Source organism: Pseudochaenichthys georgianus, chromosome 3 (genome assembly GCF_902827115.2).
Source record: "Pseudochaenichthys georgianus chromosome 3, fPseGeo1.2, whole genome shotgun sequence".
In the NCBI taxonomy this organism is placed as follows: Eukaryota; Metazoa; Chordata; class Actinopteri; order Perciformes; family Channichthyidae; genus Pseudochaenichthys; species Pseudochaenichthys georgianus.
The window spans coordinates 37,443,981-37,457,099 of record NC_047505.1 but is presented as its reverse complement, the minus strand read 5'-3'; the positions used below and the strand labels follow the sequence as shown (position 1 = coordinate 37,457,099).

Genomic DNA, 13,119 nt, shown 5'->3' with positions numbered 1-13,119 from the left:
AAACTCAAGTACTACTTGGGTACAATTTTGAGATACTTGTACTTTATTTAAGTATTTCAATGTTTCTTTTGCTACTTTGTACTTCTAATCCACTACAGTTCAGAGGTACATGGTGTACTTTTACTCCACTACAGTTCAGAGGTACATGGTGTACTTTTACTCCACTACAGTTCAGAGGTACATGGTGTACTTCTAATCCACTACAGTTCAGAGGTACATGGTGTACTTCAACTCCACTACATGTATTGAATCCCTTTAGTTACTTCACAGATCTGGATGAATGATGTGAAATCTAACCAAGTGTTGAATCAGACTTTAGTTCCACCTGGAGTAAATCCACCAGCTACCCTGCAGTCTACAAAGTACTTCAAACTAGCTGCACCTTTACCAGCTTTGAGAACACTTTCATGATCAATCATTATAAAACATATCATATATATTATTCTGAAATGGACCAATCTGCACCATGACTACTTTTACTGTCGCTACTTTAATACTTTTACTTGAGGAACATTTTGAATGCAGTACTTTTACTGTAACAGAGTATTCCTACACTCTGGTGCTTCTAGTACAAGACCTGAGTACTTCTACTTTTACTGTCGCTACTTTAACTATATTTTGATGAGAGTACTTTTATTTGAGGAACATTTTGATTTCAGGATTATTCCTACATTCTGGTACTTCTACTTTAACTCAAGTACAAGACCTGGGTACTTCTACTTTTACTCAAGTACAAGATATATACTTATACCACCTCCGTTTATAGCCTATGAAAAAAAAACTAATGGAAAACGAAAGCTAACGTTAGCAGATAGTGATGCTAGTTTGCTAGTTAAGTTTGCTCAACGATAATATTGCGACAGAAAAACTTTTCAGTGCACATCACGCTCTGCCGCTCCGACAGGGAGCTCTGCTCTGAACGGCCCGTTCACAGACTTCTGGCGTCTTTTTTGTCAACAAGCCGAGGCGCAGCGGCAGTTGCACTCCCACTTGCAGCCATGCTTCTCGTTTTCTCACATGCTCTGGCAGCTCGCGCGTGGCCACGTGCACGAGAGAGGGGAGGGACTTAGAGCGTGCTTGAGAGGAGCGGGACTGCAGGCACGGCTGCAGTGCAGGGAGTGGAACCAGAGCGCTGAACACACACGGCTCTTATAAAAACGGCGCTTCTTCTTTCGTATAATGTTAGATGTCCAACTCGGTGTCGTGTAGCCATTCCCGCATCGCTGGTCCTAGGTCGAAGAGGCTGGCTTCCGAGGGTGGTCTATATAAGGGGCAGATGGTGATTATTATTATTATTATATGGAAAAACGGCGCTTTTTCACGGGAGTACTTTTCCCCGTCAGTCTTAAAGTACCGATACTAATGAAACGGAGGAATCGTACCGTTTTTAACGGCAGGGTATCGCGGTACCTTTCAAGTATCGGTACACCGTGCAACACTAGTGTAGCACAACCAAAGTTAATACAAAATAATTGGAATATTAATAAATAACTTTCTTATAATTGAGTAATAAACATTTGAGTTAATGTTCTACATGAATATGATAAATAATGCAACATGAGGTTACAGCAATATTGCATAACTGTATCATTCCTAGTCCTTTTTTGTCCGTCAGTGTTGATTGCCTTTATTTATATATATATATATATATATATATATATATATATAATATATTTATTTTTTAAGAGAAAACATGAACTGAGTTTTCAAGGGTTTTCACGGGCAATTTCACTGCTGTAATACATCTATAGTATACACACTTTCTAGGCAACACTGCAGTGGATTAGTACCTAGTGTTGTTGCCTGCTGATATTAACACGACATACCAGGAAAAATAGTGGTGCTCCAGATCATTTTAAACAACTAAAGTTTGCCGTGTAACTGGTTTGAAGTTCATTTTAGTTATTCCCACATTGATGCAAGTGGTTTACAAAATAAACAAACACAATCGACTACCCCTGCAGAACTAAATCATAGTTGGTAAGCCTTCAGTTTATGGTGTTACTGAATAAGTGTCTCTGAGAACTGTGTTCAGTATGCCAGCATTAAGCCATGTTGTTATCTTGAGTATTTGATTAATCACTTATTTATTGCTAACAAATTACATCCAATATAAGGAGAACTAGTGAGCAGAAACGCTCTTGAGTCTGGATCCATTTAGTTTATTTATCACAGGCATGCAAGTCAAAAGTCTTTGCCATCTAAAAGGCCAGGGGCCTCATTTATAAAGGGATATACGCTCAAAAAAGGGCGTACGCCAGTTTCTACGCAATGTTTGCGATTTATAAAATATTAACTTGACGGGAAAATGTGAGGTCCTCCACGCAAACTCTAACCCATGCGTACGCGCTAAGCACAAAAACGGGAGAGACGAGAAACTGCGACACCGTTGGCAGAAGGAAGAATGGAGATAAATGTGTGGAAATAATACCATAAATAAGTTACCTCTCATTTATCATATATGAATTCATTTTCACAAATTGATTAAAGCCAATCTTAAAATGATTTAACAAACGCCTGTTTGAGACTCCTCAGTGCACACATAAACATAACTTGGAGAAATAAATAAATACGGATATGTTATTTAAAACCACCTCGAATATGTTGTGTTAATGTTATGAAATGTTTTCTCATAAATGATGCGGTAAGCAGGAGGACAGAATTACGCCTAAACTGACGCCGTTTTGCATTTCTATAGGTTGTAGATACGAGCATGGTTTTATATACTATCACGTTTAATCGTGTTTTATGCCGTTTGCCAGGACTTGACAAGTCGCTCGTAAAACACAGGAGGTATGGAAACTAAGAACACCATCCATCTTCTCCCGCTTATCCGTGGTCGGGTCGCAGGGGTAGCAGTTCCAGTAGAGAGCCCCAAACTTCCTTTTCCCTGGCGACATCAACCAGCTCTGACTGGGGGATCCCAAGGCGCTCCCAGGCCAACGAAGAGATATAATCCCTCCACCTGGTCCTAGGTCTACCCCTTGGTCTCTTCTAGGGCTGAACGATATACCGTGTCATGGTGATAACCGCGATATGCGCATGCACGATATTCACACCGCAGGGACGTGCGCTCTTATTCATTTTTAAAAAAAAATGCTAACGCACTTTAGCACAGAATTCAAAATAAAGATACCCTTATTACTTATCGAAACTGCACATACAATATATCCGATTAAAGCTGAGACTCCACAGATTATTTAAGTACAGTATCTAAGCGATCCGATCTCGAGACAGGGGAAGCAAACACAGACATCATAACACGTACCTTTTTACGGGAGATTGTCTCACCGTAGCTGTCAATCTGATCAAACGACGTGTTCAATGGCATTAAAACGAGAAAAAACGCGGCTGAATCGGTTGATCCATAAATTAATAATGTATCTGTGGCTTTGAAGCAATTGTTTATATAAATGAATTTTTTTTATACAGAGACGTTAAAAACCTATGGATTAACCGATTCAGCCGCGTTTTTTCTCGTTTTAATGCCATTGAACACGTCTTTAGATCAGATTGACAGCTACGGTGAGACGATCTCCCTAGAAGCTCCGTAAAAGGTACGTGTTGTGATGTCTGTGTTTGCTTCCCCTGTCGCGAGTTCGGATGACTCAATGATGATACTATATACCTAAATAATCTGTGGAACCTCAGCTTTAATCGGATATCTTGTATGTGCAGCTACGATAAGTAATAAGGGTACTTTTATCTTGAGTTCTGTGCCGAAGTCCGTTAGCATTTTTCGCTCAGGGGTCATTTAGATGCTTCTTATGAGACTTGTGTTTTGTTTTGGTAAAAATGGTTTGTATCGTCAGTTAGCTGAGATTATTTCCGTTAATCTGGTATAACACATTAATAGGTTCTTAAATATTAAGATCCCCTGAGACAGTGTCGTGAACAAAAAAAGTAAAGTACCCGCAGGGACCTTGGGGTTTAGCAGGTTAAAAAAACAGCAATATATATCGCAGGAGAACAAAAAACCGCAATGTCAGTTTTTTTCAATATCGTGCAGCCCTAGTCTCTTCCCAGCTGGACGTGCCTGGAACACCTCCCTAGGGAGGCGCCCAGGTGGCATCCTAACTAGGTGCCCGAACCACCTCAACTGGCTCCTTTCGACGCGAAGGAGGAGCAGCTCAACTCCGAGTCCCTCCCGGATGACCGAACTTCTCACCTTATCCCTAAGGGAGACACCAGCCACCCTGCGGAGAAAACCCATCTCGGCCGCCTGTATCCGCGATCTCCGTCGATTGTGATTTATAAAGGGAAACCGGCAGCAGCAGTCTGCTCTGCACGCAGGCTTCCTCCAAGTTTACAGTAAAACAAACTGGTGGTGTGACCAATGGCCATTTACAATTATTAATACTATTACTATTATTAGCATATATATATATTTTGGTTGAAACTAAGCCAGAAAAAAAAATATATATATATAAATAAAATCGATTTTTAAAAATAATATTCGATTATGGAGACTGCAACGAATAATCGAATAATCGCTGGCATCCCTAGTTCAAATGTAGTCAGTAATTTGAGGAAATGGCGAACGCAGATAAAGTTGAGCTCGAAAATCCTCCAGCATCATTGAAGTCTCCGGTTTGGGAACATTTTGGTTTCGCAGTTACGTACAAGGATGACGGACAAAGACAGGTGGACCGAACCAAAGCTGTTTGTCGGCATTGTTCAACTAAAATTGGTTACGCGGCTGGCAATACATCAAGCTTGCACACTCATTTGAAAAGGCATCACCTGAACGTGAATATCACCGGTACCAAAAGACTGAAGTGCAAACCCAACTCCCACTAGCATTTAAGCCTCCACCACTCGCAAAAAATCAGACCGAGCCAAAGCTATTACAAACGGCAAATATCCTTATGTTGCCATGTTAGCAAAGCGCTACCTGGCTGTGTCTGCTACCTCTGTCCCTAGCGAGAGGGTGTTCTCCACAGCAGGAGACATTGCTAGTGCCAGCAGATCTGCCCTTTCGGCAGTACATTTTTCTTTAAAAAAACATGAAAATACAATGACAAGCAAGTCATAATGTCAAACTGGCTGCTTAGGTACTAGTACAGTACAGTTCAAATACAGATGATTTCAGTTAATCGAAAAGCTGCACCTTAATGTTTATTTTATTATATTTTATATTTATTTGAGTGAATATTCAGTTTAATAATAATTAAAAACCCAAAACTAATAGTTTATGTTTTGTGAGTAGGCCTACTAGTACAGTAAAGTTCAAATACAGATTATTTCAGTTCATCGAAATGCTGCACCTTAATGTTTATTTTATTATATTTTGTATTTATTTGAGTGAATACATTATTCACAGTTTAATAATAATTTAAAAAAAATGTGTTTTTAAAAACGTAGCGAACCGTGACCTAAAAACCGAGGTACGTACCGAACCGAAATGTTTGTGAACCGTTACACCCCTAACAATAAGTAATTTACACAATTATTTGAAACTTGGCAAACACATGGCGCAGTGCGCACGTGAGTAAACGTGCATTGCTTTCTGGCTCCGTAATCACACCAATGCACGTGCAACTTAAGTATCAGGTTCCGACTGGTCACAACAATAATTAAAGATCACTCTTAATACAACAAATAATTAACATCTATTTTGGGGTGCACATTTTGCGGTTTGCGGTCCTTATTTATTTATGTTAAAAACTGGTTGCCACTGATGGCAACCAAAGGCCAAGAAGTGGTTGACATTTTTTCTGAATGGTTACCAATGGCAACCGTTACTGTCGAGTCCTGAAGGCTCAGACAGCATTGTTGGTTTGTTTTATTCTGCCAAAAAAGGAGTTACGAGTAGAGATGATCCGATCACGTGATCGGGGATCGGAGCCGATCAAGTGATTTTCAAAAGATCGGAATCGGGAGAAAAAAATCGGGGATCGGGAATTTTTTCCTTTTTTTATATAAAATATTTTTATTTTTATTTTATTTAATGTTACAAAACAAAAATGACCATGTTCACGTCTTAAAGTCATCCTGAGGACTTAGTTTTGGTTTAAAATTACACAACATCATGTATGTGTTGCTTTCTTTGGGCTTGTTTTCATAGACCTGGTTGCGTATTTCTCTCAAATCTGGCAACAGAGTGGGCGCAGTGTCTAATAGTAGCAGTAAGCTAACGAGAGGCTGCGTTCAGCTGGTGACTCGGGAGTCGGGACAGAGAAAATGTCAGGAGTTTGGAAGTATTATAAAATTGAAAGCGAAGGCAGTGTAACAGCCAGATGCAATGTTTGCAAGGCAGAGGTTCCGCGTGGTGGAAAGAACAGAGCTACGTTCAACACGACCAATCTAATACGCTACCTGAGAAACAAACACCAACAACAACACGACGAGTACACAGCGGCCACTCAGGTAACGGCACTGAAACAACCGACACTTTCAGAGACTTTTAAAAGGAAAGAGAAACTGCCCCAGAACAGTGAAAAGGCCAAAAAAATAACAGCCAAGATAGCTGAATTCATCGCGTTGGATGACCAGCCGTTATCTGTTACCTTTTTTCTCTCTTAATGCATTGCATAAAGTTCGGATCGGGAAAAATCGGTATCGGCAGATTGTCAAATGATCGGAATCGGATCGGGAGCAAAAAAAGGTGATCGGGACATCCCTAGTTACGAGCATTCATACCACTGCTTTGGTGTGTTTTGGGGATGAGGTTGCTTTGTGTTAACAACTCAAAACAACAAAAGCAGATTGCTCTGGAAACAAATCTGAGCTGTTTGTGGCCATGGTTTATGTAAAACTCTGCATGACTCATCACTTTCTGCTGTGCCTTACCTTTGCACAAGCATTGCAGTCTTGGCTGGGTAATGACTTACTCTAGTAAGAGCTCTTGTGCTCAGATATCCAATGACTGTTCCCCTTTTTTAAGTTAGTTCAGGCTATGAGGTGAAAGGCCCTGTCTTTAACTGTGAATATAGGAGAAAAAAGGTTCCTATTTCTGATTGGCTGGGCGGATTGCAAACCACGCCCCGTAAAACTCCCTAAAGGTTTTGTGAAGCCCCCATTTTATTATCCTCGCATTAGCATTATTAGCAAAGACGCAGAGAGACTAACTTATGGCAACACAAAAAAAACATGGGAGCGGTGGAGATGAGGCGGTTCTGGCGATTTACTCTGAAGGGACTTATTCCGGTGTGAACGCGATCTGTACATTTCACAGTTCATGAGAACTAAAGAGTTCTCATGAACTAAGTTCTGATGAACCTTTGTGGGAAAAGTACTGCGGTGTGAAAGCGCCTATAGAAGACCAGTTTTCTAATCTTGAAATTGCCTCATAAAAAGAAAATATATATCTTGAAAAAAGCACATGTTTCAACTTTCCATCATTGCCTTCCTTCAAACTAATGGTTTTATTGATTCCTTCCCACAGTACATCTTCGGGGAGTTCAGCCCTGATGAGATCAATCAGTTCTTCGTGACTCCACGATGTTATGTCGAGGTAAGCAGCCGGATAACAATTTGTTTCAACATTAATAACTCATTGTTACAATGATGGCCATAATGGTTGACCTTATAACTCTGATGGCCTTTACTGGCCAGCAGGAAGAAACAACTCATTTGAAATGTTATTCACATTTTGACCAACACACTAATCCTAATACACACAGATTTGGAACTGCGGCTCTAGGTTGGCCCTGGCAAATGTTATTACAAATGCTCAAGAAGCCATTTTTAGGCCTTAAATTAGTTATTGCTTATGATTAAATGATCTATTTTGGTTTTTACCATTTTGAATAGTCCCGATAATCATCTTGCATATTAAACCTCTGTAATCAATGTTTCAAGATAGATCTAAATATAATTCCTTTGATATTTGTATTCGAAAATGTTAAGTCACTATCTCTGGAGGATGTACCTCAAAGGCCCAAAGCTCTTTGATAAAAGTATTTATATTAATGAAAAATAAAATGTAAAGCTCTTCTATCAACAAGACTCCAGACTGCAACATAACATCATTGTTTTATTCAAATATACATTTTTAATCAACTAGGACTGATATCTTAGAGAATGCTGATTTTATATGGTTGAATTTATAGATTCCCTTTTCAAACCCTTAACTTTGTATTTTGCCTCCACACAGCTTCCTCCATTCAATGACAAAGTCCCGTGCGTCAGTCAGTCTTCTGGTATGTACACTTTACAATCACTAAATTGCTAGACTGTCTTTTTTTCCTTTGACGTTTTATGAGCATCGAAAGACTATTCTCATGTTTTTTTGTTGAAATCACTGCAGTTTTTCAAAGCAGGTCTTAAGATGTAAGATAGAAGCCCAGGCTCAACTGACCTGCCTTGCCTAGCAGGGAGATGCTTTTCATGTGATTATATTTGAATTTATTAATACCTAACAGTTTATATTGTTCAGATAGGATTACATATCCTAGTATTTTAAGATTACATCAGCCATTTTCATTCTTTAAATTCCGAGCCACCAAATTAGAAATGTAATAGCAGCCACCTGTCTTTGAAATGGTACCCGTTTGCACATGACAATTGCCTTACCTTGATTTGTATTGATTATTTAGGAAGTTACTGCACTCCTGCTGTACCTTATATTATGGAGTCTATGGGACTGCAGGTTTGCGGTGAGTTGAGGAGTCTGACACCCTGTGGCTTGACTAGCTGTTGTACGTTTGCTGTAAACTCAAAATCCAGGTTTCAAAAACTGGTGGCTTTCTAAACCTTACACCTGTATTCTTTCTCTTGCTCGTTGTTAAAATCTGTAGAGCTTTGCATGCTCAAGATACTATAAAGTATCTTATCTTCTCTTGCATATAATGCATTTTCACCACTGCAGGGCTCAAAGTTGATTTTAAAACTGAATTTTGTTTGATTTAACAATCACTGCTTAAGGGCATAGTGATGGTTTTCTGTGATTGCTAACATGTGTGTACATATTTAGCCGTGCTTTGTTTAGGTTTTTACTACTGAATGCAATTAAAGCCATGAAGTGTGATTTCAGTATCACTAACCGGAGATCTTCTAATCCCAGTTGAAGAAGTTACCACTGTTTTCAAACCCTCCTAACGCCTGCAGAACATCAGGGTTTACAGTCTGGGCCAGCAGTCAGCTGTGTCATAATGCCACTTTGATGATTTTCTGATTTGCACTTACTAATGTTTCCTGTTTGTTAACCTTTTTTCATTTGCACCTCTGCATAATCACTTACTATTTGAGCTTACATGCAACATTTTAACAAAAAAGTTTTGTAATGATGATAAATATCTGTTTTTGTACATTGTTGTTCTATATTTTATATCAATACTAAAAAAAAATGTAATATTAACAGTACGCATTTTTTAAGATGTTTATATAGATGTACACCATAAGGCTTTTTCAAAATACATTTATTTATTGAATAAAATAGAGATAATTGAGTTTTCCAAGTAACAGATTAACTCAACTTGAGATAAATTGCCAAACCAGGATATCGTAAATTGATCAGATATAATTATCTGAATACATAAAAGTTATGAAGTTCATTTAATGTACTCTTCAATTTACATAAATGTAAGTGTCATTAGAGGTCTTAAATCTACAATAATATACAATTGCACCCTGCCATGAGATGTTGGATTAAAAGAAAACGTGTCTATGGTTAGTCTAAAAATAAATTAAAGGTGATGAATGATCCAGGACTAAATACACTTGTCATATCTTTCTAAGTCAGACAAGCAACAACTTAATTAATCGTTGAATCTCCTCACTGTTGGATATGTTGGCCACATTCCTTGGATCCACTCAGGCCAGAGAATGTGACATAGTTGGGCGTAGACGCACAACAGTAGTTGTTGGAGCTAAAAATAGTAGCAGCAGGATTTGTTTCTTCTTATTGGTATGTGATCCTGGCAGAGCTCCCATGACCCTTTTTCGGTGAAGCCTCAGAAATAAGGATTGTATGTCAATCTTCAATAAAATATTTTTCTAACAAACTCTTTAGCGGAGACTAAACTACAACGGTCTCGGTTTGGACATTTTCAGAATGTATTTGAAGACCAAGCTTTGTTTCTAATTGGTTTTCCTTTTATCTGCAGCAGAAGACTATCAGCGCATAGAGTTTGGTGTTGACGAGGTGATGGACTCCAAGCCTGTCGGGGGGAGCGATCCTTTGTTCAAGGTGTCGAGCACCCTCAACCCACAGGCTCCAGAGTTCATCCTGGGCTGCCAGTCGGCCCAGAAGGCTCAGCAGACGCCTCCTCCAGCAGATGATGTCACCGACGGAGCAGACGACAACTCGCTGGACGGCCCTGACTCGGAGGCCGGCCCTGACTCGGAGGCCGGCCCTGACTCGGAGGCCGGCCCTGACTCGGAGGCCGGCCCTGACTCGGAGGCCGGCCCTGACTCGGAGGCCTCAGCCCTGGACAATCAGGCCTGCCAGGACATGGACGGACCTGGCAGCCTGGGTCAGCGGGAAAAGAAGAAAAAGAAAAAGCGACCGCCTGGGTACTACAGCTACCTGGACCCGTCGGCCGGCGGCAGCCACGTGCACGGCCATGGCCACGGGCACGGCCACGGCCACAGCAGCTGTACACCAGACGGGTCGCCTGTGGCAGCGCTAGTTAATGGACATGCCATTGGTGGCTCACCGCACAGTGCTGAAGATGTGGACGGTAAGGTGTTGTTAGTGGCTGAACTTTCCACCCCGGCACTGGTTTCCATGGCAACATCAACAGCTGCTGTGGCAGCAGCCAAGTTTGTCCCCACATCCACTGCCAATCAGAGGACTTGTGATAGCCCTGATGACTCTTCTTTGGATTTAACAATTGGAGCTGCCTCTTTATCAGATGGCAACAATGCAAATTCCTCCTCTTCATCCTCCTCTCAGAGCAGGGGGATGTCAGAGGGGCCGAGGACTGCAGATCAGCAGCCAGATTATTTGGCTCCACAGAGCCCCGAACTTTCAGATACTCCCAACAGCCCCCGCTCTAAATCCCCTCTTACTCCTTCAGCTGCTGTGGCCACCCTCTCTGTTGCCACTCCCATTACGACTACTGAACTGGAGGACAGGGAGCTGGCGGACAGCGGGGTGGCCAATGGGTTAGCGGAGGCTGAGGCTGAGGCTCCTGTCAGTGCAGATGAACACAAAGAAGACTCTGAGGCGGGGGAGCCGGCCCAGCCGCTCTCCCCAGACTCTGCTGCCCAGACAGTAGTGACAGAGCAGGCCCAGTCGCCTGCCATTCCAGCTGCACCTACTGCCAACCTCCCCAAATCTTGGGCTAGCCTCTTCAAAAACTCTAAGCCTCTGCCCGGGGGCCCGCAGGCCTTTGTGGAGGTAAAGAATGTTGTGGAAGTTGTGTCCCCCTCCATCGCCACGCCAGAGGAGCCTGAGAAAGTTGGGGAGGTCAAAGTCGGCCCTGTCCACGTTTCAGAGGATCCTATGGCCCCTAAACTTGCAGGTATAATTTGAGGTTGCTGATTGTTTATTCCTAGAAGATGGTCCTATAACACCTGTTTCATGTTGTTTCAGCTTTAAGTGTTTTTGCATTCTCTCTCCCTCCACTAGGGGGCAATGTTGAGACATCTGTATTGTTTCTACTCTGTGATCCTAAGGTTTTAAACATTTTATGTTTTAGAAGAGTAGGTTTGATAAGTGACCAAATATAAGATTCTGTAGGTTATAATCATATTTAAATATTATCTTTCTTTATTAAGTTTTGGCTGCCTAATAATGTTGGGAATGGTACAGAAATGTTGTACTTGTGTTCAAGAAATGAACACTAGATGGTAGTATTGCATCCAGAATAGCTGTCAAATATGAAGTCTTTAGTCACATTTATGTAACCCACCTATCTCATTAGCCAAAACGATTAGAGGTAGCATAGGAGTGCTCACACATTTTCTAAACTCTGGAATGTTCTCTACACAAAGCTAATGCACAGATCTCTCTATTTCTCTGATATTGTTGGAATTACGATGTCATCTTGTCGATGCAATTGTGATATTTAAAGATCAAGGGAAATAATATGTTATACTCTGTTTCTGTGTTAGCCACACATACATTAGCTTCAACATTCATTCAAGTAGAAAATACAAAATTGTTCAAAACGGTCCCAGGTGATAAGGTTGTGTCAGGAAATAGAATTGGACCAAACTAATTGTGGTTTGGTTTCATGTGGAGACGGGTCACTTAGAGTGAATACACAAACAAATGTAGTTTAAGATCCTTTCTGGGGTCAGTAATTTAAGAGCTTGCAAACAGAAACATTACCCTCTGAAGTATTTTGCTGTGTCTCGTTATTCTGAACTGCTTTTTGTCTATGTGCGGTGCTCTATCCTTTTTAGAAGCAATACTTGGAGATGTGTCTGTTTAGAATAACCTGATAATTCTGCATGTATGTACACATTTGGGTTGCTGTACAGTTGTTCTTTCAGAAAACCACTGAAATGTACCAGAGACCATTTGTTTGTCCACCCAAACACTTTGGTTTGAGTTCCACTTTGAAAGCAAACCTGTGTAGTCAATAGGGATCACTTTCAGCACACTGTCTCCTTGTCAGCTGTTCAGCCCTTATTGGGTGTTCTAAAACAGTGTGTTCCCTTTTTCTTAGGAACCAAGAAACTAGGCTCATTTTTATCTTCAGAAACAGATTTCCTTAGCTTCACAACCTTCAGTCAATTCCAGAAATGTTAAAGAACTAGATGTGCATGTATTGAAAGCACCAGTGGGTCATATTGCCCCCCACAAATGTATTTGGGAGCATAATGAGACTAAAGACTGTTATCATCAAGGATATTACATGAAGATTTGTCCCAGCTGTTTTGAATGCTGTGATTTAAGCAGTTTTTATTTGATAGTGTTCAGTCTGATGTTAAGCTAGGTTCATTTACGAAAACATGATGTAAACAATGAACGTACTAACAATTAACTTTGACTGTTTTATTTCCTTAGATGCATTATTTATATTTCAGTTGTGTGAAACTATGTCCACGTTACCATGGGAGCTGTGTTTCTAAATGACAGTCTCCCTTCCTAGGCGTGGAACAGAAAGGTCTTGTTTTATTCACACAGACTCTTGTGCTGTTGTCTCAAGAGGCGGGAATAGAAGAAACATTTATTTTGTCTAAATGTACTTTTTGATCTCCTGTAATATTCACAGGCAGAAA

The 13,119-nt window shown here is 40.7% G+C and overlaps 1 protein-coding gene and 1 non-coding gene across 7 annotated transcripts in view; both read left to right on the top strand.

Moving 5' to 3' along the window:
- usp10 (ubiquitin specific peptidase 10) overlaps positions 1 to 13,119 on the top strand; it is a 29,544-nt gene that overhangs the window by 5,792 nt on the left and 10,633 nt on the right. Inside the window, exons 2-5 of one of the 6 annotated variants that reach the window (XM_034111701.2) lie at positions 7,388 to 7,456; positions 8,099 to 8,144; positions 8,541 to 8,600; positions 10,053 to 11,411. In XM_034111701.2, the coding sequence (XP_033967592.1) occupies positions 7,388 to 7,456; positions 8,099 to 8,144; positions 8,541 to 8,600; positions 10,053 to 11,411 (1,534 nt within the window). Of the gene's footprint in view, positions 1 to 7,387; positions 7,457 to 8,098; positions 8,145 to 8,275; positions 8,334 to 8,540; positions 8,601 to 10,049; positions 11,412 to 13,119 lie in introns of those variants that run through there. The other 5 variants (XM_034111694.2, XM_034111719.2, XM_034111710.2 and 2 more) reach the window with 5 other exon arrangements.
- On the top strand, positions 12,939 to 13,069 carry LOC117444596 (small nucleolar RNA SNORA24). The gene has a single exon (XR_004551823.1). It is a non-coding gene; the product is annotated as a small nucleolar RNA SNORA24 (small nucleolar RNA).